General features: G+C 55.5%; 12 protein-coding genes across 12 annotated transcripts; 6 read left to right on the top strand and 6 right to left on the bottom strand.

The window, feature by feature from the left end:
- Positions 1–631: 631 nt before the first annotated feature.
- On the top strand, positions 632–2,519 carry DICSQDRAFT_154387 (PNK3P-domain-containing protein; the record flags this gene model as incomplete). The annotated part of the gene is made up of 10 exons (XM_007364519.1): positions 632–719; positions 785–853; positions 910–1,159; positions 1,218–1,308; positions 1,363–1,480; positions 1,533–1,715; positions 1,779–2,000; positions 2,059–2,131; positions 2,190–2,280; positions 2,349–2,519. Exons 1-10 carry the CDS (start codon positions 704–706, stop codon positions 2,517–2,519), a joined length of 1,284 nt encoding a protein of 427 aa, XP_007364581.1. The 5' UTR covers positions 632–703.
- Positions 2,520–2,665: 146 nt separating this feature from the next.
- Positions 2,666–3,350, bottom strand: DICSQDRAFT_58030 (uncharacterized protein; the record flags this gene model as incomplete). The annotated part of the gene is made up of 4 exons (XM_007364518.1): positions 2,666–2,711; positions 2,768–2,844; positions 2,910–3,134; positions 3,198–3,350. Coding segments are annotated over 4 exons (501 nt in total), but the record flags the coding sequence as incomplete, so codon positions are not given.
- A 413-nt stretch (positions 3,351–3,763) lies between these two features.
- DICSQDRAFT_57955 (HCP-like protein) lies at positions 3,764–5,059 on the bottom strand (the record flags this gene model as incomplete). The annotated part of the gene is made up of 2 exons (XM_007364517.1): positions 3,764–3,882; positions 3,943–5,059. The coding sequence occupies 2 exons, from the start codon at positions 5,057–5,059 to the stop codon at positions 3,764–3,766; spliced, it is 1,236 nt and encodes a 411-aa protein (XP_007364579.1).
- Positions 5,060–6,592: 1,533 nt separating this feature from the next.
- On the bottom strand, positions 6,593–9,390 carry DICSQDRAFT_84281 (Clavaminate synthase-like protein). Its single transcript, XM_007364516.1, has 8 exons — positions 9,038–9,390; positions 8,586–8,944; positions 8,219–8,487; positions 8,100–8,159; positions 7,859–8,029; positions 7,737–7,800; positions 7,613–7,682; positions 6,593–7,563 (listed from the first exon to the last, which is right to left on the bottom strand). Exons 1-8 carry the CDS (start codon positions 9,307–9,309, stop codon positions 6,687–6,689), a joined length of 2,142 nt encoding a protein of 713 aa, XP_007364578.1. The 5' UTR covers positions 9,310–9,390; the 3' UTR covers positions 6,593–6,686.
- Positions 9,391–9,638: 248 nt separating this feature from the next.
- DICSQDRAFT_103895 (phosphoglycerate kinase) lies at positions 9,639–11,435 on the bottom strand. Its single transcript, XM_007364515.1, has 8 exons — positions 11,278–11,435; positions 11,181–11,226; positions 10,603–11,129; positions 10,487–10,552; positions 10,297–10,431; positions 10,122–10,243; positions 9,864–10,068; positions 9,639–9,810 (listed from the first exon to the last, which is right to left on the bottom strand). The coding sequence occupies exons 1-8, from the start codon at positions 11,389–11,391 to the stop codon at positions 9,772–9,774; spliced, it is 1,254 nt and encodes a 417-aa protein (XP_007364577.1). The 5' UTR covers positions 11,392–11,435; the 3' UTR covers positions 9,639–9,771.
- A 173-nt stretch (positions 11,436–11,608) lies between these two features.
- On the top strand, positions 11,609–12,625 carry DICSQDRAFT_103891 (uncharacterized protein). Its single transcript, XM_007364514.1, has 4 exons — positions 11,609–11,887; positions 11,942–12,022; positions 12,074–12,205; positions 12,262–12,625. The coding sequence occupies exons 1-4, from the start codon at positions 11,627–11,629 to the stop codon at positions 12,562–12,564; spliced, it is 777 nt and encodes a 258-aa protein (XP_007364576.1). The 5' UTR covers positions 11,609–11,626; the 3' UTR covers positions 12,565–12,625.
- A 190-nt stretch (positions 12,626–12,815) lies between these two features.
- DICSQDRAFT_58037 (SDA1-domain-containing protein) lies at positions 12,816–15,524 on the top strand (the record flags this gene model as incomplete). The annotated part of the gene is made up of 8 exons (XM_007364513.1): positions 12,816–13,004; positions 13,059–13,213; positions 13,272–13,571; positions 13,624–13,756; positions 13,815–13,913; positions 13,967–14,608; positions 14,666–15,013; positions 15,072–15,524. The coding sequence occupies 8 exons, from the start codon at positions 12,816–12,818 to the stop codon at positions 15,522–15,524; spliced, it is 2,319 nt and encodes a 772-aa protein (XP_007364575.1).
- Positions 15,525–15,655: 131 nt separating this feature from the next.
- DICSQDRAFT_146198 (galactose-1-phosphate uridylyltransferase) lies at positions 15,656–17,059 on the bottom strand (the record flags this gene model as incomplete). The annotated part of the gene is made up of 5 exons (XM_007364512.1): positions 15,656–15,803; positions 15,870–16,140; positions 16,193–16,481; positions 16,540–16,964; positions 17,020–17,059. The coding sequence occupies 5 exons, from the start codon at positions 17,057–17,059 to the stop codon at positions 15,656–15,658; spliced, it is 1,173 nt and encodes a 390-aa protein (XP_007364574.1).
- Positions 17,060–17,315: 256 nt separating this feature from the next.
- On the top strand, positions 17,316–19,581 carry DICSQDRAFT_58169 (P-loop containing nucleoside triphosphate hydrolase protein; the record flags this gene model as incomplete). Its single annotated transcript, XM_007364511.1, has 8 exons — positions 17,316–17,619; positions 17,674–17,809; positions 17,871–18,080; positions 18,131–18,587; positions 18,641–18,881; positions 18,935–18,994; positions 19,050–19,323; positions 19,404–19,581. 8 exons carry the CDS (start codon positions 17,316–17,318, stop codon positions 19,579–19,581), a joined length of 1,860 nt encoding a protein of 619 aa, XP_007364573.1.
- A 204-nt stretch (positions 19,582–19,785) lies between these two features.
- On the bottom strand, positions 19,786–21,288 carry DICSQDRAFT_57359 (NAD-malate dehydrogenase; the record flags this gene model as incomplete). Its single annotated transcript, XM_007364510.1, has 8 exons — positions 19,786–19,818; positions 19,874–19,975; positions 20,026–20,343; positions 20,408–20,525; positions 20,578–20,726; positions 20,896–21,087; positions 21,142–21,197; positions 21,258–21,288. The coding sequence occupies 8 exons, from the start codon at positions 21,286–21,288 to the stop codon at positions 19,786–19,788; spliced, it is 999 nt and encodes a 332-aa protein (XP_007364572.1).
- Positions 21,289–21,490: 202 nt separating this feature from the next.
- Positions 21,491–23,032, top strand: DICSQDRAFT_103882 (uncharacterized protein). The gene is made up of 12 exons (XM_007364509.1): positions 21,491–21,622; positions 21,697–21,745; positions 21,806–21,857; positions 21,918–22,019; positions 22,075–22,086; positions 22,145–22,261; positions 22,316–22,459; positions 22,521–22,534; positions 22,588–22,671; positions 22,741–22,785; positions 22,848–22,929; positions 22,998–23,032. Exons 1-9 carry the CDS (start codon positions 21,570–21,572, stop codon positions 22,666–22,668), a joined length of 624 nt encoding a protein of 207 aa, XP_007364571.1. The 5' UTR covers positions 21,491–21,569; the 3' UTR covers positions 22,669–22,671; positions 22,741–22,785; positions 22,848–22,929; positions 22,998–23,032.
- A 1,300-nt stretch (positions 23,033–24,332) lies between these two features.
- Positions 24,333–25,918, top strand: DICSQDRAFT_179846 (uncharacterized protein; the record flags this gene model as incomplete). The annotated part of the gene is made up of 1 exon (XM_007364508.1): positions 24,333–25,918. One exon carries the CDS (start codon positions 24,333–24,335, stop codon positions 25,572–25,574), a length of 1,242 nt encoding a protein of 413 aa, XP_007364570.1. The 3' UTR covers positions 25,575–25,918.
- Positions 25,919–26,167: the final 249 nt, after the last annotated feature.

Here is a 26,167-nt window from a genome sequence, read left to right as displayed (position 1 = left end):
GGTGTAGATAGTCCAGAGTTCAGATGTCAGCCTAGCCAGAGGCGTTGGTATGAAGCAGAGAGCAGGTAAGGGCGAGTGCTCGCCTCTCAGGAGCTTTTTCTACCTGTCGGAGAGCAGTCGCGTTCAGAATGAGTCCCGTGCATCGTCGAAGTTGGGTCTGGAAACTCACCAATGGGAAACGCGGATGACATTCAGCATGTCCACTCGCGATGGGACTGCATTGGCAAGGCTGGACCCGGCTAGAATATGAATGTGGTACACTTTAGCTTGTTCTACGATGGTCCATTTGCGGCATGCGCAACACGTCCTGCAGCAAACTATCACCCAATGGGGGCCACAGCATATACTTCATTGAAAGAGCTCTCAAGAACGTCATATCGGGAACACGACGTCCTGCCGACACTGTGATGAAGATCAGATTCGGAGGGTCAGCCTCAAGTCGCAGTTCAAGCTAAGCTTCAAGTTTGTCTGTTTCCCCGTCACAAGCGCCTCTGAGCTCGTGACATATGCGTCCAGGACGCTCGGCGCCCAAGCGTGTACTTACATCGTACCTTGAAGTACAACCACGACCTCCGAGTCCCACTTGGAGGGGAGCAAGAGACTAACCGTATTGGCCTCCAACGCGCTCGCACGAGCACTTGCAGCGGCGACAACAGGTTCACATTTCTCAATCAGGAGCCTCTCTCGAGCCGTACGCGCCCCCATGCCGCAGCAGTCAGGTGTCTCCCAATATTCTTAGTTGCCAATTGCCCACTTCGCTAACCATTCCGTCACGCCCTGCTAGGGTCTCAAAAGCGCTCCGCTGCTCATCTTGAGCACGATGAACCAGGGCCCTCCACCAAAGTCCAGAAGGGTATGTCGCGAGACATCCCGTCGCGGTATCCACGCTGACTCGTATGCCCTTTCCAGTGTTTCCCATATTCACGGGCGTTGCCGCAAGCGACTCCAGGTTCCGTTGGATATCCCCAGCACTTGGTCCCAAACGTTCATGCCTCCATGGCGTGAATGGTGAGCCCAAAGCCTCGCCCAAGGTTGCCGCGTTCGACCTCGATGGGTGCATTATCAAGGGCGCCTTTCCTCCCAAGAAAGGCACTCCGCCCAAGTTCGATTGGTGGAATAAAATCGTGCCTAAGAAGCTGAAAGAGGTCCATGAGCAGGGGTCCGTAACGTTCATGTATCGCACAGCTGCGGGCATCCACTCACCTTCATCTGACTAGCTATTCAGTGGTCATCATGACCAACCAAGGTCTGCGGACGACTGCTCAGATCAGTGATTGGAAAATGAAGATTCCTCTCATTGCGGCTGCTGTGAGAACCATCACAACCATAGCTGGATTTGAAACTGACAACGTGCCCGTGCAGTTGCCCGATGTGCCGTTTCGCATCTTTGCGGCTACGGAGAAAGATGGCTACCGTAAACCCTTTCCGGGCATGTGGTATGAGTTAGACAAGATTTTCGCCCAAGAGAACGTGGGAATAGGCGAGTCTACTATGGTCATCACCGTTCTGAAGTCATCTCACTGTTGCGTCAGACATCCCCAGCTCTTTCTTCGTTGGCGATGCTGCCGGTCGTCAAAGCGATCACTCATCGACTGACAGGAAGCTTGCCCTCAACATCGGAATCCCTTTCCATACACCCGAAGCCTACTTCCTTGGCCTACCAGAGGCTTCATATACCCTTCCTGGTTTCCATGTGTCAACGCTGCCTAAGGATGGCGAGTCAGCTATTGAGTCCTCCACATATCCAGTTGCTGACGTCTCTCCTGGTATCACATCAGAGCCCCATCTTGTTCCCGCACATCCACCGCTCCTCCCAGCACCGGCCTCACCTGAACTCGTGCTATTTGTCGGGTACCCCGCGTTAGGCAAAACATCCTTCTTCCGCACCCACTTCGCACCAGCCCACTATACCCATATCAACCAGGATGCCCTCAAGACCCGCGATAAGTGCGTCAAGGCTGTCGATCAGGCCCTTAAGGACAAGCACGATGTCGTAGTCGGTCGGTCGGTCTCATCTGCATTGTCTGGAGATCTGACTGACCGACGCGCAAGTTGTAGATAACACGAACCGTGACAAGGAGACGCGCCAATATTATATCGGCCTCGCCAAGAAACACAAGGTTCCCGTTCGGTACGTAACACGTACTATTCAGGTGAGGTCGAGCGTGATCGCTGAGACCTCGCGCAAGATGCATATACTTTGCAGGTTCGATAGAACTGGCTTGGCACAATAATCTATACCGTGCCTTCAACATGCCGCCATCTGTCGCCGCTGCAGAGGTGCGCACTCTTTCGAGTACATGTAATAACGAGATGCATCCTGACCTTCGTCCTTCCTTGTGGTCAAGCCTAAACGAGAGCTTCTACCATACTCAGCTTTCGCAAGCTTCCGCCAGAAGTTCCAAGAGCCATCCGTGGACGAGGGCTTTTACGAAGTCCGCAAAGTCAATTGGTTATTCGAAGGAGATGAAGAGGCCAAGAAGAGGTGGAGCATGTGGCTGCAGATAGACGGGAAATAGTGACGATCTTCCAGCGCAGACACGGAATATCTTCCTATTAGAGCAGGACCTCAATGTGCATTTAGCTTTCACAAGGTGGGACGCGTCGGATTGAGGCCGCCCACATGGACTTCTCTTCCCTACGACTAATTCGACACGTGCATTGATCATTCATCCTCAACTTTCCTTAGCCCGCTGACGTCTCGCGTACCCCTGGAAAGCGATGAGTGGGTGTTCCATTGTACGATAGAGCAGGTAAAGGAACTCACATCACGGGCATCCCGAATATGTCTATTGCGTCGATCCGCGTCTCATCTTCGCCACCTTGGTTCGACACGACGAATATCTGAAACCATGGCATGACCCTCGTCAGCTGTGCATATATACATACACAGGGGGCACCACATTCACATGCAGACTCGTCACCGACTGGAAGCGCACAAAGCGCAGATCGATCCGCTTGCCCTCGCGCACATCGTCCTCCGATAGGTCGATCTCTTGCAGGACGGAGTGCTCGTCCTCTACGTCCTCAAAGTTCAGAGACGGACGATTTGTGAGGAGCCGAATCTTCTTGGGAGCCTGGGGTATGTTGGACGCTTGGATGGCGATAGAGCGTATCTTGACCGTTTGGTTGAACTGGCCGACATCCTCTCCGATGTCAAGAGCGTAGGGATGGAGAACGGGATGCGGCGGACGTACCGGTATGTTCAAAAGCAGCTGCTCGTCTGCATCGCTGAGAACGTATGCGCTCCCCGTGTTTTTCGTCTTCGATGCCACAATAGACTTCAGCGTATGTTGCGGGTTCTCGTTCAAGCAGGTCAGCTGAGGGGTATCCAGATGTTGAAGGAGAGAAATCTATGTAGCGAGATGGATCCGAAGTCAGCGCCACTCTTGCCAGTGCCCTCATTGCGGACAAAGTCATACGATGGCAAACTCACGTCTTGCTCGGCCATGCTCTGATGTTCTCTGAGACGTCCCGATTGCGGCAAGACAGCACGTAGTCGAAGTATGGGTTGGATTAAGAGATGGTGTACAAGGTACTACTCAATGGGCGAAGGACGCGTATGCCGAGATTAGATAAGATCAGAATGACGATCACCGACTACTAAGTGGAAGGGGGAGAAGCGTAAGGAACACAGCAGCGACCACTCTATCCATGATCCCAATGACCATCTGCGACGGTGGCCTGCGACAATGCCAGTGGTATACGGCTGCGAGGGTCCACCACGCAGACACAAGGGCTCCTCGAAACCCTCACCATCTAACTATACGATGACACACTCATCCTTCGCCTGCTGACGCGTCGGCCGTGCCATATTTGCCCGCTTGTTCCCATTGCGCTTCATCTCCGTCAGTCTGTTCATCGCCCGCTTGTTTCCTTGCGCTGCAACACCGGCCGGTGAGTCCAGAAATCGCACGTGCACGACCGGAACGGAGGACTCACCCGCTGCGCGCATGTACCACCTCTTCGCGAACTCGATGTCCTGCTTCACGCCAATGCCGACCTCCGCATAGTACCCAACTGCATACTCGGCCTTGCTCAGACCCTTGTTCGCCGCCCGCCTCGCCCACAAGTAGGCTTCCGAGTCGCTCTGCTTGAGCACGCCCTCGCTTCCCGTCAAGTACCACCCACTGAGCGCAAGCTCCGCCTCCGAATGGCCCTTCTCAGCCGCCTTCGTGTACCATGCGATCGATCGCCTCGGGTCAACCGGGCATGTCATCGAACCGTATTCGTACGCCTGTCCGAGCTTGAATTGCGAGTGCGTGTAGCCAAGGTGACCAGCACGCGTGTACAGCTCCTTCGCGTACGCCGGATCGTATGGGACGACACCGTTCTGCGGGTTCTCGTGGAGCATCGCGAGCTCGTGAAGCGCATGGGGGTTCTCCTCGTCCGCCTGCTCCGCCGCGCGCCGCAACCATCCAATCGCCTCACGAGGATTGGGCTGCTGTTTTAGCAATCCACGGAGAAGGATGACTCCGAGCTTGTACATGGCGGCCGTGTCCCCCAGCGAGGCAGCTTTCCGATAGAACGCAGCAGCGCGCTGAGGATCAGCACGCGTACCTGCGCCAATCTCGTTGCAGACCGCAACTCGGTAGCAAGCCGCAGCATGGTTCTGCTTCGCTGCCTGCAGGTACAAGTGGTAAGCGCGCTCGTGATCGACCTGCAATCCAAGCATGCCCGTCCCATGACAGTTGGCAAGGAAGAACTGGGCCTCGTCGTACGGCTGACCCTGAGTTGCAAGTCGTCGTATGACTTTGAGCGACTCCGCGATGAGGGCATCGCGGTATTTCCTGAGCCCTCGCTGGTCCTTGGCGTCGGCCCCGATCTTCTTCGCCGCGTCAATCAAGTATTTGGCATACTGAAATTGAGCTTCCGGGTCGGGGTCGTCCTTGATTCGCTGACGGTACTGGTCGATGTACTCCTTCGTAAAGGGTGGCGCACTCAGATCGATGGCCTTGCTCTTCTGCGTCCGAGGGTTCACGGATGCAGCTGTCTCGGTACGCGCTAGACGAGGACGGTTCATCTCGAAATCGTTGTCCTCAGGCGGTATGGGTGGCATGGATTGCACCGACTGGAACGAAGAGGCATTCGACGGGCCCCGCGTCAGGGCCGTCTGCGAGCCTGATGGATACCCGGTGGGACCAGGCTGATAAGCACCGGGACCCAAGTAAGGTGCCGACTGGCTGGCCGGGATGGGCTGCCCGTAGCCCTGAGGTAGATAGGGAGAAGGAGACGGACCGGGATGAGGGTATGGGGATTGGGAGGGACCAGGAGGTGGGTAGGGACCACCCGAGGGACCAGGAGCGTACTGAGGGTGCACGGACGGACCCGGCGGCGGAGCGCTACCAGGAGGGGGGCCCATGCCCAGAACATCGGCTGCTGCTGAGTACAGGGGATTAAACTCGCCTGGAGCTGGAGGTACAACGTTATACTGGGGCTGGTGGCCGTGGCCCTGCCAACTTGGGGCCGGGGAAGTATAGCCTCGTCCCGGAGGGGCTCCTTCCATCTGACCCAGTCCATAGTGTTGGTGATTGGGCTGGAACATAGAGTCGTCGTACGAGTGAAGACTGGTCACGTCCGTATCCACCTCGTGCCCGTCACTATAGAAGCTGGTGTAGCCACTATTTCCACTCCCGCCAGAGTGGACAGAGCTGGAACGCATGGCGTTGTCCACGGCTCGACCCGGTGGTTGGCGTCGCATTTGATCCGGAGAGACAGGGAGACCGCCATTGGCGGGACCCATCCGTTGCGGTGACTGCATAGACTGCATGGACCGCACAGACATAGATGTCCCAGCGCGAGGGATGGGGTCACTAAGGGGCGGCCCATGCATTGGAGTACCGCGTTGCCCTAAATTCATATGACCGAACTGGTCCGCAAGGCCGTTGGGATCGTATTGCTGGGAAGGCAAGGGCGGTACTGTGTCTTCCTCTCCATAGTGATCAGAGGGGATCTGGGTATGTATGGCAGGGACGGAACGGTTTTGGTGACGCATAAATGGCTGGTTCATCGGCTGATTAGTATGCTGGTTGACTGGCAGGTGAAGTACGATCGCAATGGATAGGACGGTTAGGAAGTCAAGCGAATAGAGGTGCCACGAAGCTCACAATTCTCCTGCGGGAGTCCATCGCCAGCAGTGCCGTATTCATCATATGGAGGGGCTTCATCGTAGAAAGTGCCGTCCTGAGGTTGCTGGGGATGCTGGGGAACACTATCCCACTGTTCGCCATTGGGAATAAAACCCTGACGACGGGATTGGCGATCGCCACGGGGTGAGGAGTGCTCATGAGGATCGGACATGATAGGTCAGAGGTCAAGGAGCGAAGACGACGGGTTGCAGGACGACGCGGCAGCAGCGGAGATGGGAGGAGACAGGCAAGGAGCGGGAGGGGGAACGCCGACGAAAGAGGATGGAAGTGAGTTGTGTTGGCGGAGACAGCTGCATGACGGCTGCAGGAAGCTGCACAGCCGGCCTCCCAAGTGTTGCCAACACTGTGTTGCTATTCCCTCCCCGCCCACCGCACGTCTGCACATTCGCTAGCCACAGCGTTCTCTCGCCCGACACAACGTCTTTGACTCTCCCTGAGCCGCAGATATTTGTTCGGAGAATGTACACAGTCAATACACATGCAATAATGATAGTAGTAGGATGGCCACAGATAGAGTGGTTTTCAAGATTGGGACCCTCAACTGTTCTCCACAGCCACCTGCGCCATGCCGTCTCCATCCAGCGTCCCGCCGTTCGCAGAAGAAGCTGCGCCCGCCGTCGGCGCATCGGGTGCAGCACCCATTGATGCATGCTCGCCGCTTGTCGGGGGCTCCGGTTTTGGTGAGCAGGACGCGCCCTCTGTCATGGTGACATCCTCAGGCTCAGTCTTCGAAGCGTGGACAGGCGGCGGAACACCTGAAGTGTCGCCAGCCCATACCCACTCCTCCAGAACCCTCTCCACTCGCTGTCGCTCGACACCCTTCGCGGTCCGTCGCACCTTGACGATGACATCCCGCCTTCTCTCAACATGTGCCTCATCGGCGCCGTCCGCTCCCTCAGCCTCTTCGTGGCCCTCGACCCACAGCTGCGTCCATTCCTGAGACTTCTCCTGCGATACAGGCTTCCGCGCCCTCACGGTCCTACTGTCTCTCTCCGTCGGCGACTCAACTTCCCTATCCCAACCGCGTCGCTTGAAATTGCGGAAGATGTCAGCGCTATCCTCCGTGCTGTCCACCGCAGAGCGTTTCCGCTTGCTGCCTATCCCGTTCGTCTCGCCGTTTACTGATGCGACCTTGCTCTTGCGACTACCCCGGCTGTCGTCGTCGCTCGAATAGCCTGCAGCATGCCGTGCCCTCCAGCGGAGCTCCCTGGCTAACGCAGGGGCATCCTTGATGCGGTCTCCGGGGATGTCCTCTTTTGCCTGTCGTTTAGCCGAATCCGTCCCATGTTCCATCGTACGTGCCTCGGACACAAGGAAGTCGGCGAGGGCTTCGATACCTTCTAAGACGCGCGGGAGGAACTCCTCCTTGCCTTTGAGGTCGCGAAGGTACTTCTCCCCAGCATACCAACACAGTCTGCGTGAGGAGTTAGTTGACGATAGGTATGTAGCAAGCGTATACATACTTGGTGAAGTACGGAAACCTGAACTTCTTCGGGACGTGCGTCGCGATTTCGATCTCTCGTATTTTGAGTTCTATCGGCCTATGGTCAGCAACGTGATAGTCGTTGGCACTTGAGCCGTACGTACGCATGGGAACATTGTACGAATGCAAGAAGTTGCCTCCAAAGACGAGAGTGTCCTTAGGAGTGTACTGTAAGGTCGTTGAGCAACACAACGAAAAATTACTCTCTTGCAACAAAGGTGCTCACCACAGCGTGTATCCATCCGGTAGGGATGATCATGGTATTACCGGCTTGCAGCTCCACTTTGAACACTTCATCGCACATATCGCCCAACCACGAGTGGTTCTGAATCTCCGTTCCTGACCACCGTTCGTAAGCAGCGAGGTTCGCAGGAGTGGGTCGGATGAAGTAGAAGACCTGTTCAGTACATGAGATGTCCTGTCCTTGGCCTTCCAAGAATGCAGAAGTTTGCCAATCAGGTACACACCTTCTGGCCATGAAGGATATGGTAGTAAACCGAAGACCCCGCAAAGTCAACGTGCCAATCCTATTGCGGTTCGACGAATTTGAGCATCGTGATCGACTGGGAGCAGGGTGAAAACTCACCGTCCACGCGCCACCAACGCCCATCAAACAGTACAGCTGCACCTTCGGGTAGGCATGCCCACGACCCCTCTTTGTAGAAGGCCAGAACCTCTCTACCCAGTCCAGCTCGCGGACGATCCGTGGAGGCAACACCCGGTCTGCCAACCCGCTGCCAGATATCTCGAGCGAGATGACGTTCCTAGTCTTGTCGCGTTTTGCAGGTTCCGTGTTCCAGTAGTCAGCCCACTTGCCAAGGGTCCAGTGAGGCACATTTGACTGGGTTGCGACATCTACGCGGCACGCGAGTTTTAGCATTCCGATGATATCGGAGAACGCGTCCGCCCCTGCATGCGCATGCGTCCATTACTCCTGAGGGGCAAGTACGCACCAATGACTTCTACCGGGTGTTCACGACCTAATGCGTCCGCGACGTCGTCGACAGTGAAGTCTGCCGAAGGCATCTTCATGCCCAGCCCCTCATCCTCCTCAATGACAATTGGCTCCTTCATGGCGCTCTCGTCATTCTCCAGCCACTCAATCCCGACCTGGCTCCCCTTCATCCTCCTAAACGGATCCTTCTTTATGGGTTTGCCTTCCATCATGCGCAACCACCTGTTAGGATCCAGCTCCTGCCCAGAGTTCAGACCCGCGTAGTCCCGTTGCGGCTTCTTTCGTGCAGACTTGCGCGCCGGAGGCTTCATGGTGATAACGCGTGTAGAGTCCTTGTCGAGACACGGTTTGCAGAACCTGACACATGAATGATAGGGGTGCACACACGTATATAGTCAACACCAGCACTCTTCATATACATCAGAAGAGACGCAAGAGAAGGAAACGCACCATTTGTCGACCGCGTCAAGGTCACCCTCACCAGCACACCTCCAATGGAACCAAGTCTTGCACGCATCACACCGAACCCATTGTTCCTTGTCCGCGCCCACCTGAGCTTCGTCCGGCTCTCCGTCCTTGCAGGCAGGGCACTTGTCATCCTGTGTTTGTTCGCCATTCTCATCTCCATCCAGCATCGCTTGCACTTGCGAATCGTCATCTGTAGCGCCTGATGTATCGGGCGTCTTCTGCGTCCTGCCAGTGCGGCGACGAGAACGAGCCATGTGATGCACAAATGCTGTACGTGTGCCCGTACGTGCAATGCAAGGAGACGACAGAGGACACGCGGGAACGGTGTCTGCAAGAGTAGGAGTCGAGCGATGGGCTGCAAAAGCGGCCACGGGTCAGCGCAGCGGACTTTGACGCTTGGCGCCCATAACGGTCATTACATACGACGCCCGGCTACGACGCGCGGCTCCGGGCTCGCTTGAGCATCTTGAACTCTGATCATACTGAACGTTCAGCAGCTTCGCTTCGCTTCCCTGCTTCACACAAGGTAATGTCCAGGATGCTTCACCTTTCATCCATGTGTCAGTCAGCCCCCAAGAGAGGTAGAGGTTGAAATAGCGTTCGCTGTTTCTAGCGGCTTATTTCTACAGCGCATCTAATTACAGCCTGACTGTCCAAGCCCTAGTACGAGTACAACAAATGACTTCTGGGACACTTCTCAATCTCACGTCGCTGACTTACTGCTTCTCGCTGAGCTCCGCAACGCCAGGAAGGGTCTGACAGCATCCCATCTTAATAAGCTATGTGTATTAACGTGAGGCCAGCTTACCTTGCCCTCAAGGAGCTCGAGACTGGCACCACCACCCGTGCTGACGTGGCTGAGCTTGTCTTCCGCATCATACTTGGCAACAACTGTCGCGGTGTCACCGCCGCCGACAATCACGGTAGCGCCGTTTTGTGCAGCCTCAACCGTAGCATCAAGGAGGGCCTTCGAGCCAGCAGCGAATGCCGGGAACTCGAATACACCGGGAGGACTGAGACACGCGTCAGCACCAACTGATATAGGATATTCGAAAGGTCGATTCACCCGTTCCAAAGGATGGTCTTGGCCTTCAGGACGGTTTCCCGGAACAGCTCGCGGCTCTTCGGACCAGCATCAAGCGCCAGCCAGCCGTCAGGAATACCCTCCTCATCTGAAACAAGACCAGTCTGGAGAAAGCTCAGCACCCTGCAACTTCGGGCGCTGAAGAGAGACGACAAACCTTGGCATCCTTGTCGAACTTGTCAGCGATGACATGGTCAACTGGGAAGACGATGGTGACGTTGCGTTGCTTGGCCTTCTCAACAAGACTGGCGACCTTCTGAGAGCCAGGCTCGTCGAAGAGAGAGTTGCCGATCTATGAGAGTATTCTCGTCATCATGCAATACTTTTCTATTACTCCTGGAACTCACTTTCATGTTCTCCAGGGTCTTCTTAAAGGTGTACACCATACCACCGCCGACGATTAAGGAGTCAACCTGGAGCCAGAATCAGCTTATGTGTTGAGAGGGTAAGTGCGGTTACACACCTTGTCCAACATGTTCTCAATGAGCTGAATCTTGTCGGACACCTTGGCACCTCCGAGAATGGCCAAGAATGGACGCTCGGGATGCTCAAGAGCCTTGGCGAAGTAGTCAAGCTCCTTCTTCATGAGGAAGCCAGCTGCACGCTGCGACAGCTTGACGCCGACCATGGAGGAATGGGCGCGGTGTGCAGTACCAAAGGCGTCGTTGACGTATACGTCGCCGAGCCTGGTCAGGCCCTCGCGGAATTCGGTGACCTTAGCGGGGTCCGCCTTGGTCTTCTTTCCGTCCTTGTCCTTGGACGAGCCCTCCTCCTCGATGTGGAAGCGCAAGTTCTCGAGGAGGATGACGGAACCCTCGGGCGCGTCGGCGACGGCCTTCTCTACATCTGGCCCGACGGACTCGTTGACAAAGATGACGGACTTTTTGAGGTGCTTCTCGAGTTCGTGGGAGACGGGTTCGAGGGAGTACTTGGGGTTGACCTTGCCGTCTGGCCGGCCAAGGTGGGACATCAGGATGACCTTCGAGGCACCTGGATTGCCTAGTCAGGAAGGACGGGTATGGGAGGACCGACGGGACGAACCATTGTCGATGGCGTATTGGATGGTGGGGAGTGCAGCCACAATGCGCTGTGGCGAAGTCAGTCGGGTAGATAACTGTGAGATCTATCGTGTACGTACGGCAGGGTTGGTGACCTTGCCGTCCGCCATGGGGACATTGAAGTCCACACGGATGAGGACGCGTTTGCCCTTGAGGTCAAGGTCGGTGATGGAGAGTTTGTTGGAGATGGACATGGCGGTCGTCGTCGGAGAGAAAGCGAGGAGATCGATGGTGGCCTGAGCCGGAGACGATCTGCGAGGTGGGCTTATATGTAACCGGATGATATCCATTCGCCCATTCGATGAAGTCACGGCTCGGCATCTCCCGTCATCGCCGTCCTTCCCGATCCGTACGTGCGCGTCTCTGCCCCTCGCGTCTCGCCAATTCTAGTCTCTCCCCAGTCCTTGGGTCCCACCATCTCTCCCATTCATGTCTGACGCAGCGTCGGCGGACCAGTCCGCCTCGAACTCTCTCGGTCTCGACCTCGACGCTCTGAAGATCAAGGAGGAGTCAGACGCAGCAAACGCCGCCAAGGACGCCTCTCCAACCACCGAAGACGCGTCTCTCGCAACGGAAGACGCACAGGATGAGGGCGATACTAAGGATTCTGCAGGAAATAAGAAGGAGCCGAAGGAGAAGAAGAAGCCCTACGTGAACCCTGATCGCGTTAAGACGGGCGGGGCGCAGCGGGTGTGTCTCCTCCATGCTAGCCAGTCTCTAGGAGGTATCTCAATGTGACTCCAGGAGAAGCCCAGTGAAGAGGAGCTGGCAGAGCGAATGGCGCGAATCCGGGAGCAAAACGAGAAGATCAAACAAAGGCGGCTGGTGCGGGCGTTGTGCAACCACTGACAGGCGTGGGCTCATTGAGCCGTGTAGGACGTACAAGCGGACGAGGATGAGTACAAGAAGAAGCAAGAATCAGAGCGTGCTAAGTTGGCCAAGCAGAAGAAGGTGCAGGAAAATGTGGATAAAGCCCGCGAGCAGAACGCTCGCCGTAAGATGGAAAAGGTATGCCTGTCGCACCGGCATCACGCAAGGTATCTGCTACTCACGGCTATGTGTAGATTCAGGGTCGTGAATGGGACTCAGGGAAGCCTGCGCGTGAATGGAACAAGCCCAAGAAGGCTGATGAAGAGACCGGCGAGGATGGTGACAAGAAGCCTCAACAGTCAATTGGGATTCGTGGTGCAGTGCGCGGTGGTGGTCGGGGAAGCGGTGGCCGTGGGGGCAGTGGTCGTGGTAGAGGTCGTGGAGGAGCGCTTACGTCTCCTACATCCGAGAAGAACGAGAAGGAGGCGACCTCGCCTGCTGCCACGACAGAGAACCCCGCCCCCGTTGCGCCCGTTGCGGCCAGCGCGAGCTCATGAGATATACCCTTGTACTACCATCTGTGTTGTTGTATTCCCGGTCTATTGATGACCATCGTGCTCCCGTCCTGCCTCGGAGTCTTGCTTGCTGGGAGTTGAGTCCGAGTATGATATAGTTTCCCGGCGCCTCATCATGTCGGGCCGCTCTACCCGCGACCGTCCAAGATTTTCTGTAAGCGCCCATATGGTGTACCCGCAAGTACTAGCCTTCGTGCACTTCTACCGTCACTCTTGACTTCATCTCTCTTGCCATGGGTCGTGGCGTGCTTCTCACATCTAATCTTCCGCAACTGCAAAATCTCATCAAGCGCGACCCATCCGCGTACAAGGAGGAGTTTTTGCAACAATGGAACCATTTTAACAGCATACGCCAAATCTTCCAGATCAACCCCGAAGAGAACGCGCAGCATTTCAGGGAGCTTGTCTCATTCGTTGCTCAGGTGTGTAAGGGATCCGAGGTGCCCCCAGTCTCAACCTAATTTTGAGTACTACAGGTAGCACAATGCTATCCTAAAGAGACATCGGATTTTCCGTCTCAGATCTCGACATTGCTTCTTGAGAACTACGGGACACTGTCACCTGATACCCGGAAGTCGCTCGTACAAAACTTGGTCATGCTCCGCAACAAGAATGTCATAACATCTATCACGTATGTGGGCCTTTTACGCTCACGTGAATACGTTCTCAACATCGTGCTCTTCTGCCAGTCTACTCCAGACACTCTTCCCTCTCCTTCCTCGCACCACTTCATCTTCCCTACGATCATTCATTCGCCGCACCATTCTCTCGGACATTCGCACTTCCAATCTCCGTGCCAAGAATCACAAGCTGAACCGTGCTGTCCAAGCCATGCTCTTCGGAATGGTCGAGCGAGGGATGGATGCCGAAGTTGTTGGGGACAAGGGCAAGCTCAGGGCTGCTGCCCGGCCGTCTGCTGCAGGGAGCAACGGTGAGGAGGCCATGTGGGCAGTCGTCCTTACCAAGGAGCTTTGGCGGAAAGGCATCTGGTGAGTGCCTTAATCGTACCGTTTCTGTGGCATCTCACTGTCGCCAACGTAGGAACGATGCGAAGACGGTATCCATCATCGCGCTGGGCTGCTTCCACCCGGTGGTAAAAGTACAAAGCGCATCTTTACACTTCTTCCTCGGGAGCGATGAGGAAAAGGAGGATAGTGACGAAGAGGAGGAAGATGTGCGTCTTCCTTTTTCACGAGCCTCAGAATGCGGCACTGAGATTCACGGTTCCTTAGCTTCCTGATGTCAAGTCCCTCCAACATCGACGCGAAATCAACAAGAAGACTCGTAGCGGGGCCAAGAAGCTCGAGAAACAGATCAAGACCATCAAATCTGTGAGACAGTGCCTTTCCATCCAATCCGGACAGCCGACTGATGCTTCAAGCAGAAACAAAAGAAGAAAACCGACTCTTCCAACCCGAACTTCCCCGCTATCCAGCTCCTCAACGACCCCCAGACATTCGGCGAGAAGCTGTACGACCTTCTGAACAAGTACGACAAACGCTTCTCGCTCGACCACAAGATCCTCATCATGCAGCTCCTCTCGCGCGTCATGGGCGGCCACAAGCTCTGCGTGCTCGGCTTCTACACGTACATCATGAAGTACCTCACCTACCACCAGCTCCGCATCCCCGCCATCCTCGTTGCGCTCGCCCAGTCCGTGCACGAATACACGCCCCCGGACGCGCTCACGCCCGTCGTGCGCAAGCTCGCGCAGGAGTTCGTGCACCCAGGTGTCGGCAGCGAGGTCATCGCCGCGGGCATCAACTCGATACGCGAGGTTTGCAGGCGCCAGCCGTGGGCGATGGAGGAGGACCTGCTGGGCGACTTGATCGAGTACAGGAAGAGCCGCGACAAGGCCGTCACAGCCGCCGCGCGCGGTCTGCTCCAGCTGTTCCGTGAAGTCAACCCTGGGATGCTCAAGAGGAGGGAGCGGGGCAAGGACGCTAGCATGGGCATGGCGAAGGGCAGTCAGCCGTTGCCGTTTGGCCATAGTGCGGAAGCGGCTGTTGACATCGAGGGGCTCGTGGTATGTCTTCGTTTCTCGGGTTTCGTCGAGCTCGATTGAGGTGTTCACTCTTCCTAGCTCCTCGAGGATCACTTGAAGAAACTGCGAGAAGAGGATGGCGCTGCTAGCGGTGACGAAGATGAGGACGACGAGGCAGCATGGGAGGGCTGGGATGTTGAGTCGGACTCGTCGGAAGAATCCTCGGATGGATGGCTCGATGTGGACTCAGACAGCGACGAGGATATTGAGGTCAGCGACAGTGAAGATGAGGACGGCAATAAGTCCAAGAAGAGCAGAGAGAAGGGTAAAGGGAAGGCAAAGGCCGGAGATGATGACGAGGACGCAGAAATGGATGACGAGGATGAGGGGAAGGAGGACGCAGCAGAAGATGCCGTTAAACGGATATCCACCCTTGCGACAACGAAGGTACGTCCTTAGCCGAAGTTCATACTGTCCAAATTGACTTAACTCCCTACGACTGTAGATTCTCACCCCTGCCGACTTCGCGATGCTCAACGACCTGCGCATCAAAGCCGCATCAGAAGCCGTCGAGCGAGGAGGAGGTGGCTCCGCGAAGCGCAAACTCGCCACGCTCGAGTCACAGAAGAAATCCCTTCTGGCCTCTGACGGAAACCTCGCAGACGCCTTCATCTCAGAGAACGACATTCTTGGACCTCGCAAGAAAGCCAAGGCGGACTACGCCGAGCGCATAGCCTCGATCGAGAAGGGTCGCGAGGGCCGCGAAAAGTATGGTTCGCTCAAGGGCAAGAAGAACAAAGAGAGGCCGAGCAGCTCGACGAACCGCGAAAAGGCGCGAAACAAGCCTATCATGATGATCCTCGCGAGCGGAGCTGTCAAAGGGAAGAAGAAGGCGTCATTGCGGCAAAAGCAGCAGAAGCTGCGGGCGCATATCGAGCGGGCGAAGAAGGCTCACTGAGCCTTGGGTAGAAACTGTACGTTGACTTGCGCCTGCACAGGCGGCTCTCTGCATCGCTGTTGGTTGTACATGTCACTATTCTATGCTGCATTACTTAGGTGGCCATGACGTTTCTACGCCCATCTACTGTCCTAGCTGTTTGTGGCATCCACACCTTCCGTCGCAGAGGCATCGGCAAATTTCTGAACATTCAAGTAGTGAACGTCTGGCAGAATCCTGAGCCTCGCCGCTGCCTGTTCTGGGGTCAGGTCGCGTTGGGGCTCGGCCATGAGCTCGAAGCTGAGGAATGGGTGTGAATAACGAGCGCCAGATACTAGGTAGCGAGAGGAGTTATATACTACTTACCCAACCAAGAACTTGCGTACTGAAGCGCTACGCAGAAGCGGTGGAGCGAAATGCAAATGTAGGTGAGCTACGTTGTCCTCGTCCTGATCCTCGGGAATAGCATCAGACGCAGGGGGAGTCGGGCGCTGGTGGATACCCATGGAATACGCAAACGAGCATGAGAACAAGTTGTCGTAGCGAATGGTGACCTGGGACAGGATTTCCGCGAACGCGCTTTTCTCCGCCTGGGTTAGGTGAACGATAGAAGGAATATGACGCTTGTACGGGAGGACTGATAGTCGGGGTCAGGGATTATTCTTTTACGAAACAGGAGTCTGACTTACGCATGATCTCAAATGGCCAGATGGCCCACCACGGAACAAGGGCTACCCAGTGGTCGTTCTGCACTACGACGCGACCCTCGTCACGAGCAACGCCGACCTCGAAGTGAACATAGTCACACAGCAGACACGAGCGACCAAGTGGGCCTTTGGGCGCATCCGAAGGCGGAGTTGACCGAGAGTACTTTTTCAGGTTGGCCAGTTCGGTCGCAGGAAGGGAGGGCACCGCGGACAGGGACCACACTTGACCATGGGGGTGTGGGTTTGAGCAGCCCATCATGGCTCCCTTGTTCTGTAGGAAATTGGGATGTGAATCTTCGGCGGTGCAATGAGCCTAAGTAGGTAGGTACCTCGAAGATTTGAACGTAGTTGATGCCCTGCTGAGTGCCACGCTTCTTGTAGACGTTGGACCACTCGTCGATAATGCGTATGATGTCGGCTTGGCCAAGCCTGGCGAGAGTGAGATCATGGCGAGGATGGAAGCAAAGGACGTCGCAGCCACCCTCGACAGGCTCGGTGGTGAGCAGAGGATGAGGAGCAGGGGGGGCGGCCGGACCAGGAGGGGGGAGAACCGCGGCATAGTCGTTCTCAAAGACCATGGTATGCTCATACTTCTCGTTTGCCTGTCCCCCTGCGCGTGTGTTGCCGGGGCAGAGATAGCACTTGGGGTCGTACTCCGGCAAGTCAGACTGCTGTGGGGGTTCGGTCTGCCCGAGCCATGGTCGCTTAGTGCGATGGGGGGACACAAGAACGTGCTCGCCAGTAAGAGGGTTAACTGGAGTCCGGTTCGGGTCAGTTCCAAGTCTGAGGTAAAGGCAGGACGTTCGTACCACGGCGGTGGGGGTGGGTTGTAGGATCAAAGTCAGCCATGGCCGTTGAGAGAGAAGAAGGAGGCTGATGTCAACTCCTGAGAGGAGCGGTACATATGGGCCATGTCTGCGGACAGAACGTCCTAAATATTTATCGTACGGAGATCGCTTTCATCTGCGCAGGCTCGATTGGTCTCAGATGCGGTAGCTCGGCCCGTCCATCCGATTGGGCGTCTATGACAATCCAGCTGAGCGCTGAGGTGAGGCTCAGGACCGAGTCCATCTCAGGCTCTTCCACTGCCTCCCCCATCGTGATCATGTTGGAACCTGCCTACAAGCGTCCTCGCATCCAGCGCTCCCCTTCTCCCGTATACAAGCTTGACGATCAAGATGACTCCTATGAACCGTATGTTCCCGTCGCTCAGAGGCGTCAGGCCAAACTCGCAAAACTGACGTCTTGGGGCGCACATCCGGAAAAGGAAAAGGCGAAACAACTCCAGGAAGAGCAGGACGAGCGTGATGACGAGGAGCGCGAGGAGGAACGCAGGAGAGAAAAGGCTCGCAAGGAGAGGACTCTCTTGATGGAGGCTCAGGAAGTTCACGACCGAAAGGCTGCAGAGGGTGCGTCTCGGTCACCACATCAGGTGCTCACCGGTACACTGAACTTCCCAATAGATTCCAAGAAGACTGCGGCGGAGAAGGCTGAGGAAGCCGACGCCGAAATCCTCGCCGCCATCGCTGCTCGCCGGAAGCTCGCGTCTGACTTGGAGCTGGCGAAAGGTGTGCTGTACACTGAGCCCATGAAGTCATCGTGCGTCTTGGCCACATCTCACGTAATATGTTATTCTATGAGACTTATATGTGATACACAGATGGCGGCCACCTAAGTTTATACGAGATAGAAATCCCGAGGAGACCAGGAGGATCTGGGAGAAAAACCACATCATCGTTGAGGGCGACAACATACCGCCACCCATTGAGAACTTCACGGACATGAAAGTTCCGGAACCTCTTGTCAAGTTTCTAAAGTCGAAGCGGATCACGAAGCCTACTCCCATTCAGCTGCAAGGGATACCGACGGCGTAGGTCACAATATCCACGATCTTCTCGGCTCAGCTAACATTCTCGACAGCTTCGCTGGACGGGACATGATTGGCATCGCATTCACCGGCTCCGGGAAGACCCTCGCATTCTGCCTACCTCTCATGATGGTCGCTCTTGAAGAGGAAGCGCGACTCCCCCTAGTCCGTGGCGAAGGCCCCGTCGGAATCATCCTTTGTCCTTCCCGGGAGTTGGCTACACAGACATACGAGAACGTCCTGACTTGGACCGCCGCACTTGCGAAGGACGGGCAGTATCCGCAGCTTAACACGCTGTTGTGCATCGGCGGCATCTCCATGGGGGAGCAGAGCCATGTCCTAAACAAGGGGCTTCACATCGTAGTAGCGACCCCAGGGCGTCTCATAGACATGCTCGAGAAGAAGCGATTCACGTTTGACAACTGCAAGTACCTCTGTATGGACGAAGCTGACCGGATGATCGACTTGGGTTTCGAAGACGATGTCCGTAACATCATGAGCTTCTTCAAGGTGAACTCCAACCCGTCCAGTCAGCTGCGAAGATGTACTAAAGCGAGTCATAGCGACAACGCCAGACGCTACTTTTCTCCGCTACCATGCCGAAGAAGATCCAGGATTTTGCACAACAGTCACTTGTGAAGCCCGTTCTGGTCAACGTCGGGCGTGCTGGCGCAGCGAACCTGGACGTCTTGCAAGTCGTCGAATACGTCAAACAGGAGGCCAAAATGGTCTACCTCTTGGAGTGCCTGCAGAAGACGCCCCCGCCGGTCATCATCTTCAGCGAGAACAAGAACGAAGTCGATGGTCAGTGCACTGCAATAGTTAGTGTCGTTGCAGAGATTCATCTCCTGTTGCAGACATCCAAGAGTACCTGTTGTTGAAAGGTGTTGAGGCTGTCGCGATCCACGGATCCAAAAGTAAGTCGTGTGATTTCCAACGGCTATGCCCGCCCGGCTAATCCCACGCTTCCAGCCCAGGAAGAACGCCAGTACGCAATCAAGTCCTTCAAGTCGGGCGCAAAGGATGTCATGGTAGCGTCCAGCGTCGCCTCCAAGGGTCTCGACTTCAACGACATCCAGCACGTCATCATCTTCTCGATGCCCAAGGAGATCGAGGACTACGTGCACCAGATCGGTCGTACGGGCCGAAGCGGCAAGACCGGTATCGCAACCACATTCGTGAACATGAACACGCCGGAGCAGACGCTCCTCGACCTCAAGTACCTGCTCATGGAAGCCGGCCAAAAGTGAGTGATCATCGCCGCCTCTCTTCGCCGTCGGCGTCGTCGTCCGTCTTCCGAGTGTGCTGACTGATTGCGCTTCATAGGGTCCCACCGTTCTTGCAGAGTATCGAGGATCCCCGCGCGGCGCAGGGCGGCACGCTCAAGGGCTGTCCTGTGTGTGGTGGACTCGGCCACGGTATCTCCAACTGCCCCAAACTGGAGGATACGCAACGGAGGCAGATGGCTTCTCATCGGATCTCAGATGACACAGGAGGCTATTGAGTTCGTATGTCCAGCCCGGGTCTTTATCGCATTGCCTATGAAGATGTCGTGTGTACTCAGTGCAAGAGCCTTAAGAGGATGCCCGGGGGTAGTCATGCTTCAGGTGGCTGGCAACGAATCACGATATAAGGATATCTGTTCTACAAGCTACACGCGTACAGTATGTAATTCCTTCACGGCTTCTACTTCTTTCCCAGGTCACGTTCAGAGCTTAGACGCGCCGATGAAAGAGACACCCTGTATGGGAAACGGTGAGCCCGCATGGAATATTTCATTCAAAAAGCCCACATACCTTCTCGATGTTGGTTTGTAGCTCAGGAACGGCAGCCTTGATGAGCTTCGTCTCGTACTCGCTGATCTTGCCGAGTGACTTGATCGCAACCACACCCTCGGCCTTTGGACAACATCAGCTATATGCCCCGCTGTAGTAGCATTCGAACTTACGCCGAGTTCAACGGGTGCCGAGAAGTACTCGAGGTCACTGCCAATCTCTTTCTTGAGGGCCTCGCCGCCTGCTGCGTCGGCGGCGAGGTTAACGAACGTAGGTGCAACGAGGCCCTTCTCGCCCTTGACGGCACGGATGATCTTGTTCGCGAATTCGACACCGGCATAAGCCATAGAAAGGGTCGCAGATCCGGCGCCATCCTTCGCTTTGACGACCTCGTCACCGCCGAACTGGATGCGATTCGTCAGCTGCTCCAGAGCGTCCTGGGCGAAGCCAGACGGGAGCGGGTGAGAGGACTGCGAGAGCAAGGGCACGATCTATCAGATAGCAAGGTGTTAATTCCCAACTCCTGATTGGACAAGTTGAAAAACTTGCCGTCACGCCGGAGTGACCACCGACCACGGGAACGACGACACTGGGTGCCTTGCCGAGGTCGCCAAGGATCTCAGCAACGAAAGTCGAAGCGCGGACGACATCCAACGTAGTAACACCGAAGATCCTGCGGAACGAACGTGAGCCAATGTGATGAGCAAAGATAGCATAATTCGCACTTCTTAGGATTGAAGACACCGTGCTGCTTGAAGACCTCGGCTACGATGGGGACGGTTGAGTTGACAGGGTTCGAAATGACCAAGACGAAGGCCTTGGGCGCGGTGGTCGCAATGCCAGTCGCGAGATCGCGAACGATGCCAGCGTTAATCTAAATATCGCGCTTGTTAGCAAGAACGGAATACGGTGAGATGTCGTGAGATGACCTTAAAGAGATCGTCTCTTGATGACGCGATACATCAGGATGTCAATGGCGCCATGTACGAGGAGCTCAAAGAACCAACCTCGTCATCTGGAAGAGTCTGTTAGCGTCCGCTTACGAGACGACGATGAATTATACGTACTCCGGGTTTACGGGGAACACCAGCGGGGATGACAACGATGTCGGCACCGGTCAAGGCCTTCTTGAGACCATCATCTGGGGGAAGGTAGCCGACGACCTTGGCAGGAGTCGCGATGTGGGACAAGTCGGCAGCAACACCGGGCGTGTTCACGATATCATAGAGGCTCAACTGTCATAGGTGTTGGCTACTTATTTTTTCTCCTCCGCGCAAAGGAAGGCGTACCTCCGTGACGTTGGGGTTAGCCTTGAGGAGCAGAGACAGAGGCTGGCCAATGCCGCCTGATCAAGCCCGATTAGCGGTGAAACACAGAACACGGACCCAGAACTCAAGCGACGCACCTGCAGCACCAAGAACGACTGCTTTGACCATTGTAAGTGATGTGCGAGGCGATGAGAGGGGGATATGGAAAGATGGAGGAGAGAGCCAAAGGAGGCCACTGGCTGCGATCCCGAGGTCTATCGTCGCGCACGTGATCGCATACCCCCCGTGGGGGGGCCGCTGCTTCGGGCCGCGATGCGCGGCGACAACGGAGGCCCATGCTCCTCCTCTACTCCCGCCCCCCGCTGTCTGCAGCGCTCGCTCATTTACTTCGTGCTACCACCAAGCCAGCTGTTGCGCGCAGGTTCATCTACATCAATACCCCCAGCGCGATGCCAGAGTCCAAAGTTCTCTCAGTCGAAGACCTGCAGACTTCGGAGGCAAAGTGAGTACAGCATCCGGCAGCGTTCCTACCGGGCTCTATCCAATCAAACGCTCCCCGTGTTTCTGCGAAATCAGGTGGGTGAAGCTCAAGAAATGCACTTGGAGGGATCCGGATGGCAAGGAGGTATGTTGCAATCCGTCGCATTTAGTTCGTCCGCCGGGATGACGTCTTTGGCGGTATCAGCGGCCTTGGGAGTTTGCGACACGTCCGACGCGGGGTTCCGGCGGCGTAGATGGTGAGTGCATCGCGCCCCGTCGTGATTCCCAGTATGTATTCATCCACGCCTATGGCGTAGCCGTCGCGATTCTCGCCATCCTTCGGTCGGAATCAAATGCATTTCCACCGTCCACCATAATCATCGAGCAATTCCGACCGCCCGTTGAGCGATATGTCGTGGGTATGTAATCTCTATCCCCCGACGCGTTACGAACTTCGATGACCGGGATGTACAGAGTTGCCCGCAGGTTCGTGGGACCGAGGGACACGTTGATTGGCTGGACAATCGACTTACACACCTTCTAGGACTAATCGATGAAGGAGAGTCAGCGGAAGGAGCCGCAATTCGTGAACTCGAGGAAGAAACTGGCTTCAAGGCCAGCAGTGTCATACAGACGTCCCCCCTGCTTGTGTGCGATCCAGGTCCGCACTCCGGGTCCTCTGGCATATTTTCTACCAATGCTCACCCTGACATAGGGATGACGAACGCCAATATGAAGTTAGTCACTGTCGACGTACCATTCCCTGAGAAACTGGAGATGCCCGCGCAGAAGCTCGAACCGGGAGAATACATCACGGCGCGCATCGTGGAGCTGTCCAAGTTGGCCGCCGAGTTCAAAGGTTTGTCTTCGATTGTCATTGTCATTGGCCAGGCTATGAAAACCTAGATATGATCTATCAGAATACGAGAAGAAGGTCGGTGTATCGCTGATTCCCCCTTTTTGCAAACTCAAAGCTAGTGCTCCTAGGGTTTTGTGGTCGACGCGAGGCTCAGCCACATGGCCTCAGGTTTTGAGCTCGCCGAGAGGCTTCGCCAGGCCAAGCCATAATTGGTTCGTTGCTGATGCGCAAAATAGAAGTGTACATACATGTAATTTGTTAGGGCTGACTGCCAGTGTAAGATTAAATTCGCAAACCCGTGCATGGAATGCACCGGTATTTCGCAGGTACGAGGTTTCATTGTCTACTGAATGAGCACTCATGGGATCTCAGAGTGCTCTTCGTCTAGATCTGTTCACTGTCCAGTGGTCTCTACCTATAGTGCCATGCCAAGCGTCAACTTCACGTACTGATGCATTTGCGCATGTTTGGTGAGTCATTATTCTGTGTCATTCTCATAGGACCTCAGCGAAGTCGTGGTCGGCTTCCACGCCTCGAGGGTTGTCCATTTGTAGCGTTCACAATGGATCTGCGACGGACTGCACCGACCTATGAATTGCACGCTGCTTATGAGCCAGTGCACAGCCTCGCATGCAGTCATCGATATGATCCCATGGTTCGAGCGCTGCCAATTGTGTGGGCGCTAGATGCGCTCGGTAGCGTTTGCCTGGAATCCGAATTTCCATTATACTGACACATATAGTCGATTCTTCGACGCCAGAACTGGATGTACGTGGAAAAGACTTGCCTGCAGGCAACCCTACAGTCACAGCCTTATCATGTAATAGAGTTCCGTCCACTGTGTATGTGGACGGAGCGATGCTGGTGTTCACTCGTCATCATCAGCCCACATGTGTACAACCTGTGTGGTCCGTGTGACTATTCATGTCCGCGTGCGCGATTATGCTTCCTCAGCGTCCGTCCCTGTTTCGATATGGACCTCTAAGAGCACTCGAAGTGGATGATTTCCGAGTATGCCAGTGTAACTGAGACCCGTGGAAGTCCCTTCTCGAAAAGCGTCTTCTCAGGGCCACAGCCTCGCGCATCTCCTTCGCGTGCACGATTACGATGCTACAGCCTGCATGCTCGTCTCGCTTGACTGGGGTCCACTTGTCCTATTTCTGCCTTATTGCCCCTCATCCTTGTACCTTCAAGCTCGATCGTGTTGCAGCTTTGTCGCGGCAGCAGTGGCAAGATGCGTTGGGCGGTGCTAAATACAACGCTGCCTGTGTCCCCGTCCATCGCACTTCCATTTTGAGCGTCCGGGACACAACTGCTTCCTGCCTCCATATTGTACTAGTAGGAGCAGCTATCATGTCTCTCTGGCAGAACGGACTCGTAGACAAAGGGTCACTGTTAAGGATGCGTCAGAGCCTATTGACAGTCGTAACGCCTTCGACATACAAAGAGATTGAAAGCCGGTGTCAAGTTAGCAAGGAGGCGAAGGCTTGATCGAATTACCATCTCAGAGGCAGTGAGCGCTTCAGATGGCAAGGGCTTCGGCGCACAATGAACTCGGTAACTCGCGAACGCGCATCGCATGTAAGGAAGGTTTCTGCATGTCCAACTTCCTGTGGTCAGCAGGTTTACACAGCCTCGTTGTGCACAAATAAAACCTGTCTTCGCCAGTCGACCTATGATCTCCAGACACTCCTCGCATCGCACCCTACTCTGCAACTCCTTCGCTCTCACCGCCCCCTACCATCTCCGACTTAGCAAACTTGGTATGTCCATGTGCAGGCCGTTGTGAGCGTACGATGAACTGACTTGCATCGTCAATTATCTCCTTCAGCTTCCCCCCACCCCGTAACATCTTTCCTTATCGCCCCAGATCATGTCCATCCATTCCGGGTTTTCCACTGCCGCTCTTCTAGGTTTCGTCGGCGGAGAGCAGAACCTTGGCGCTTTGCAGGTGACCCACGTCAACGGTCGCCGCAGTCTCCCAAGCGCCTTCAATGCCCCAGGTAGTTACCTGACTGGGCAAGGCTTTGGTAGACTGACTGCCTCGCGCGTCTGGGATGGCCCACATCCTGGCGTAAGCGTCGACCCCACTGCCCTATCATCCAACTCGTCATCCTTGAACGGCCCCAAGTTCACAGCAGCATTCTCGGGGTCAGCTCTCCCCACCACCGGCCCTATCGCGAAGCTCTTGACAGAGTACTCCAGGAAGCTCGCTGTTACCGTCCTCGAGGGGCGCGTCACCACTCCTTCGGCGGTGACGGTCGTTGAACTTCCCGATGCTCCCGAGTGTGAGGTACACCCGACAGCTAGGATAAGCGCGCCGGTCATTCTCCCCATACTCGTCAGCTCGGCGGCCACAGCTGCTTGCGGTGTCGTCGGTGATTGGTCTACTGTGGGAATGCTCATCCTCGGGATGGCTAGCAATGGCATCGCGTCTTACGCTCTCCAGGCTGGCGATCTCACTTTCACTCGCCCCGTCACTACCCCCGGTGCTCCCGCAGGCGACGGATATCTCGAGTCGGACAACGAGATCGTCGTTTTGAAGGGATCAGAAGCCGCTGTGAGCTCTATCACCCGTGGACAGTTCACGCTTCGCTGCAAGAACGAGGGCGCCCTTCAGGCCTTTTCCACCTGCAGTTTCCTATTGACTCTCCAGTGTGTGGTGCAGCTGCTTGTCGTTCCCCGAGGCTCTTTCTTCGGCCAACTCTTCTTCCTTTTCACCATGGTTGTCTCCTGGCTATACAATGCCTACGTTGCGCGCCAGGAGAAGGCAGCATGGGAGAAGCTCGTCCTTGAGGACCTACTCAATGCTCCTACGATGAAGCGCTACAGTCTCGGGACGAGGACACAGGCGGCTGTATTCCTCATGCAGGTCTTGAAGCCTTCGAACGTGGAGGAGCAGCTTTCCTTGCTTATCCCCAACAACACTCCTGTCTGGAAAACCTGGAGGCAGACCGTCGCTCGTCGCCTCCAGGACTCGAAGCCGATCTTCGATGGCGCTGAGGTCGAGAGATCTTCCTCCTTCAACGCGAACGAGATGAAGTTGCTGGCAACCCTATTCAACGATGCCCAGGCTGCCGTCGATGCCTTCACGAAGCTGAACGGCAAGTTCTGAATAGGAGGAGCATGCTCTCGACGTAGCCCCCTCTCGCATACGTCTTCGTTCTCAAGAAGAATCATCCCGCGACCCAGAATCATGAGCTCGATATCGCTTTGCTGCCTTGATACCGCCGAGAAGTCGTGAAAGATTTGTTTCTATGTGTCCTTTCTCCACTTACACAACATAGTACCCGTGCCCCCTGATCGTCGCGAAACCTTCTACAACCCACCGACCATTTGAAAATACGTTATGTCGATGTTTGCTAATGTCTACTATGCCGACTTCCCGCGTACGCTTGTTTCCCACTCGTATACCCACTGTCAGACCTTTTAGTTGTTTATTTTCAATACGATTCCTCGTACCTCCCCAACCATGTGCTCTTAGACGATGCTCTGGAACTGCTTCAAAATCTCCCTATGACAACAGTGCTTTGTCGTCGAAGGCCGTGCAAAACAAATGCGGGGCCAGGCGCGATCCGACTCGGATGTAGAGTATCAGAGGTGCTACTTGGAGCACCCACAAAGCGATATCGATGAGATACGGGCACTTCGCCAGATACCAAGCCCCACGAGGCACATCGCCAGCCGCAAGTCACGGTGAGCGCGCCG

Source organism: Dichomitus squalens (genome assembly GCF_000275845.1).
Source record: "Dichomitus squalens LYAD-421 SS1 unplaced genomic scaffold DICSQscaffold_9, whole genome shotgun sequence".
Classification (NCBI taxonomy): Eukaryota; Fungi; Basidiomycota; class Agaricomycetes; order Polyporales; family Polyporaceae; genus Dichomitus; species Dichomitus squalens.
This window is presented reverse-complemented; position numbering and strand designations above follow the sequence as displayed.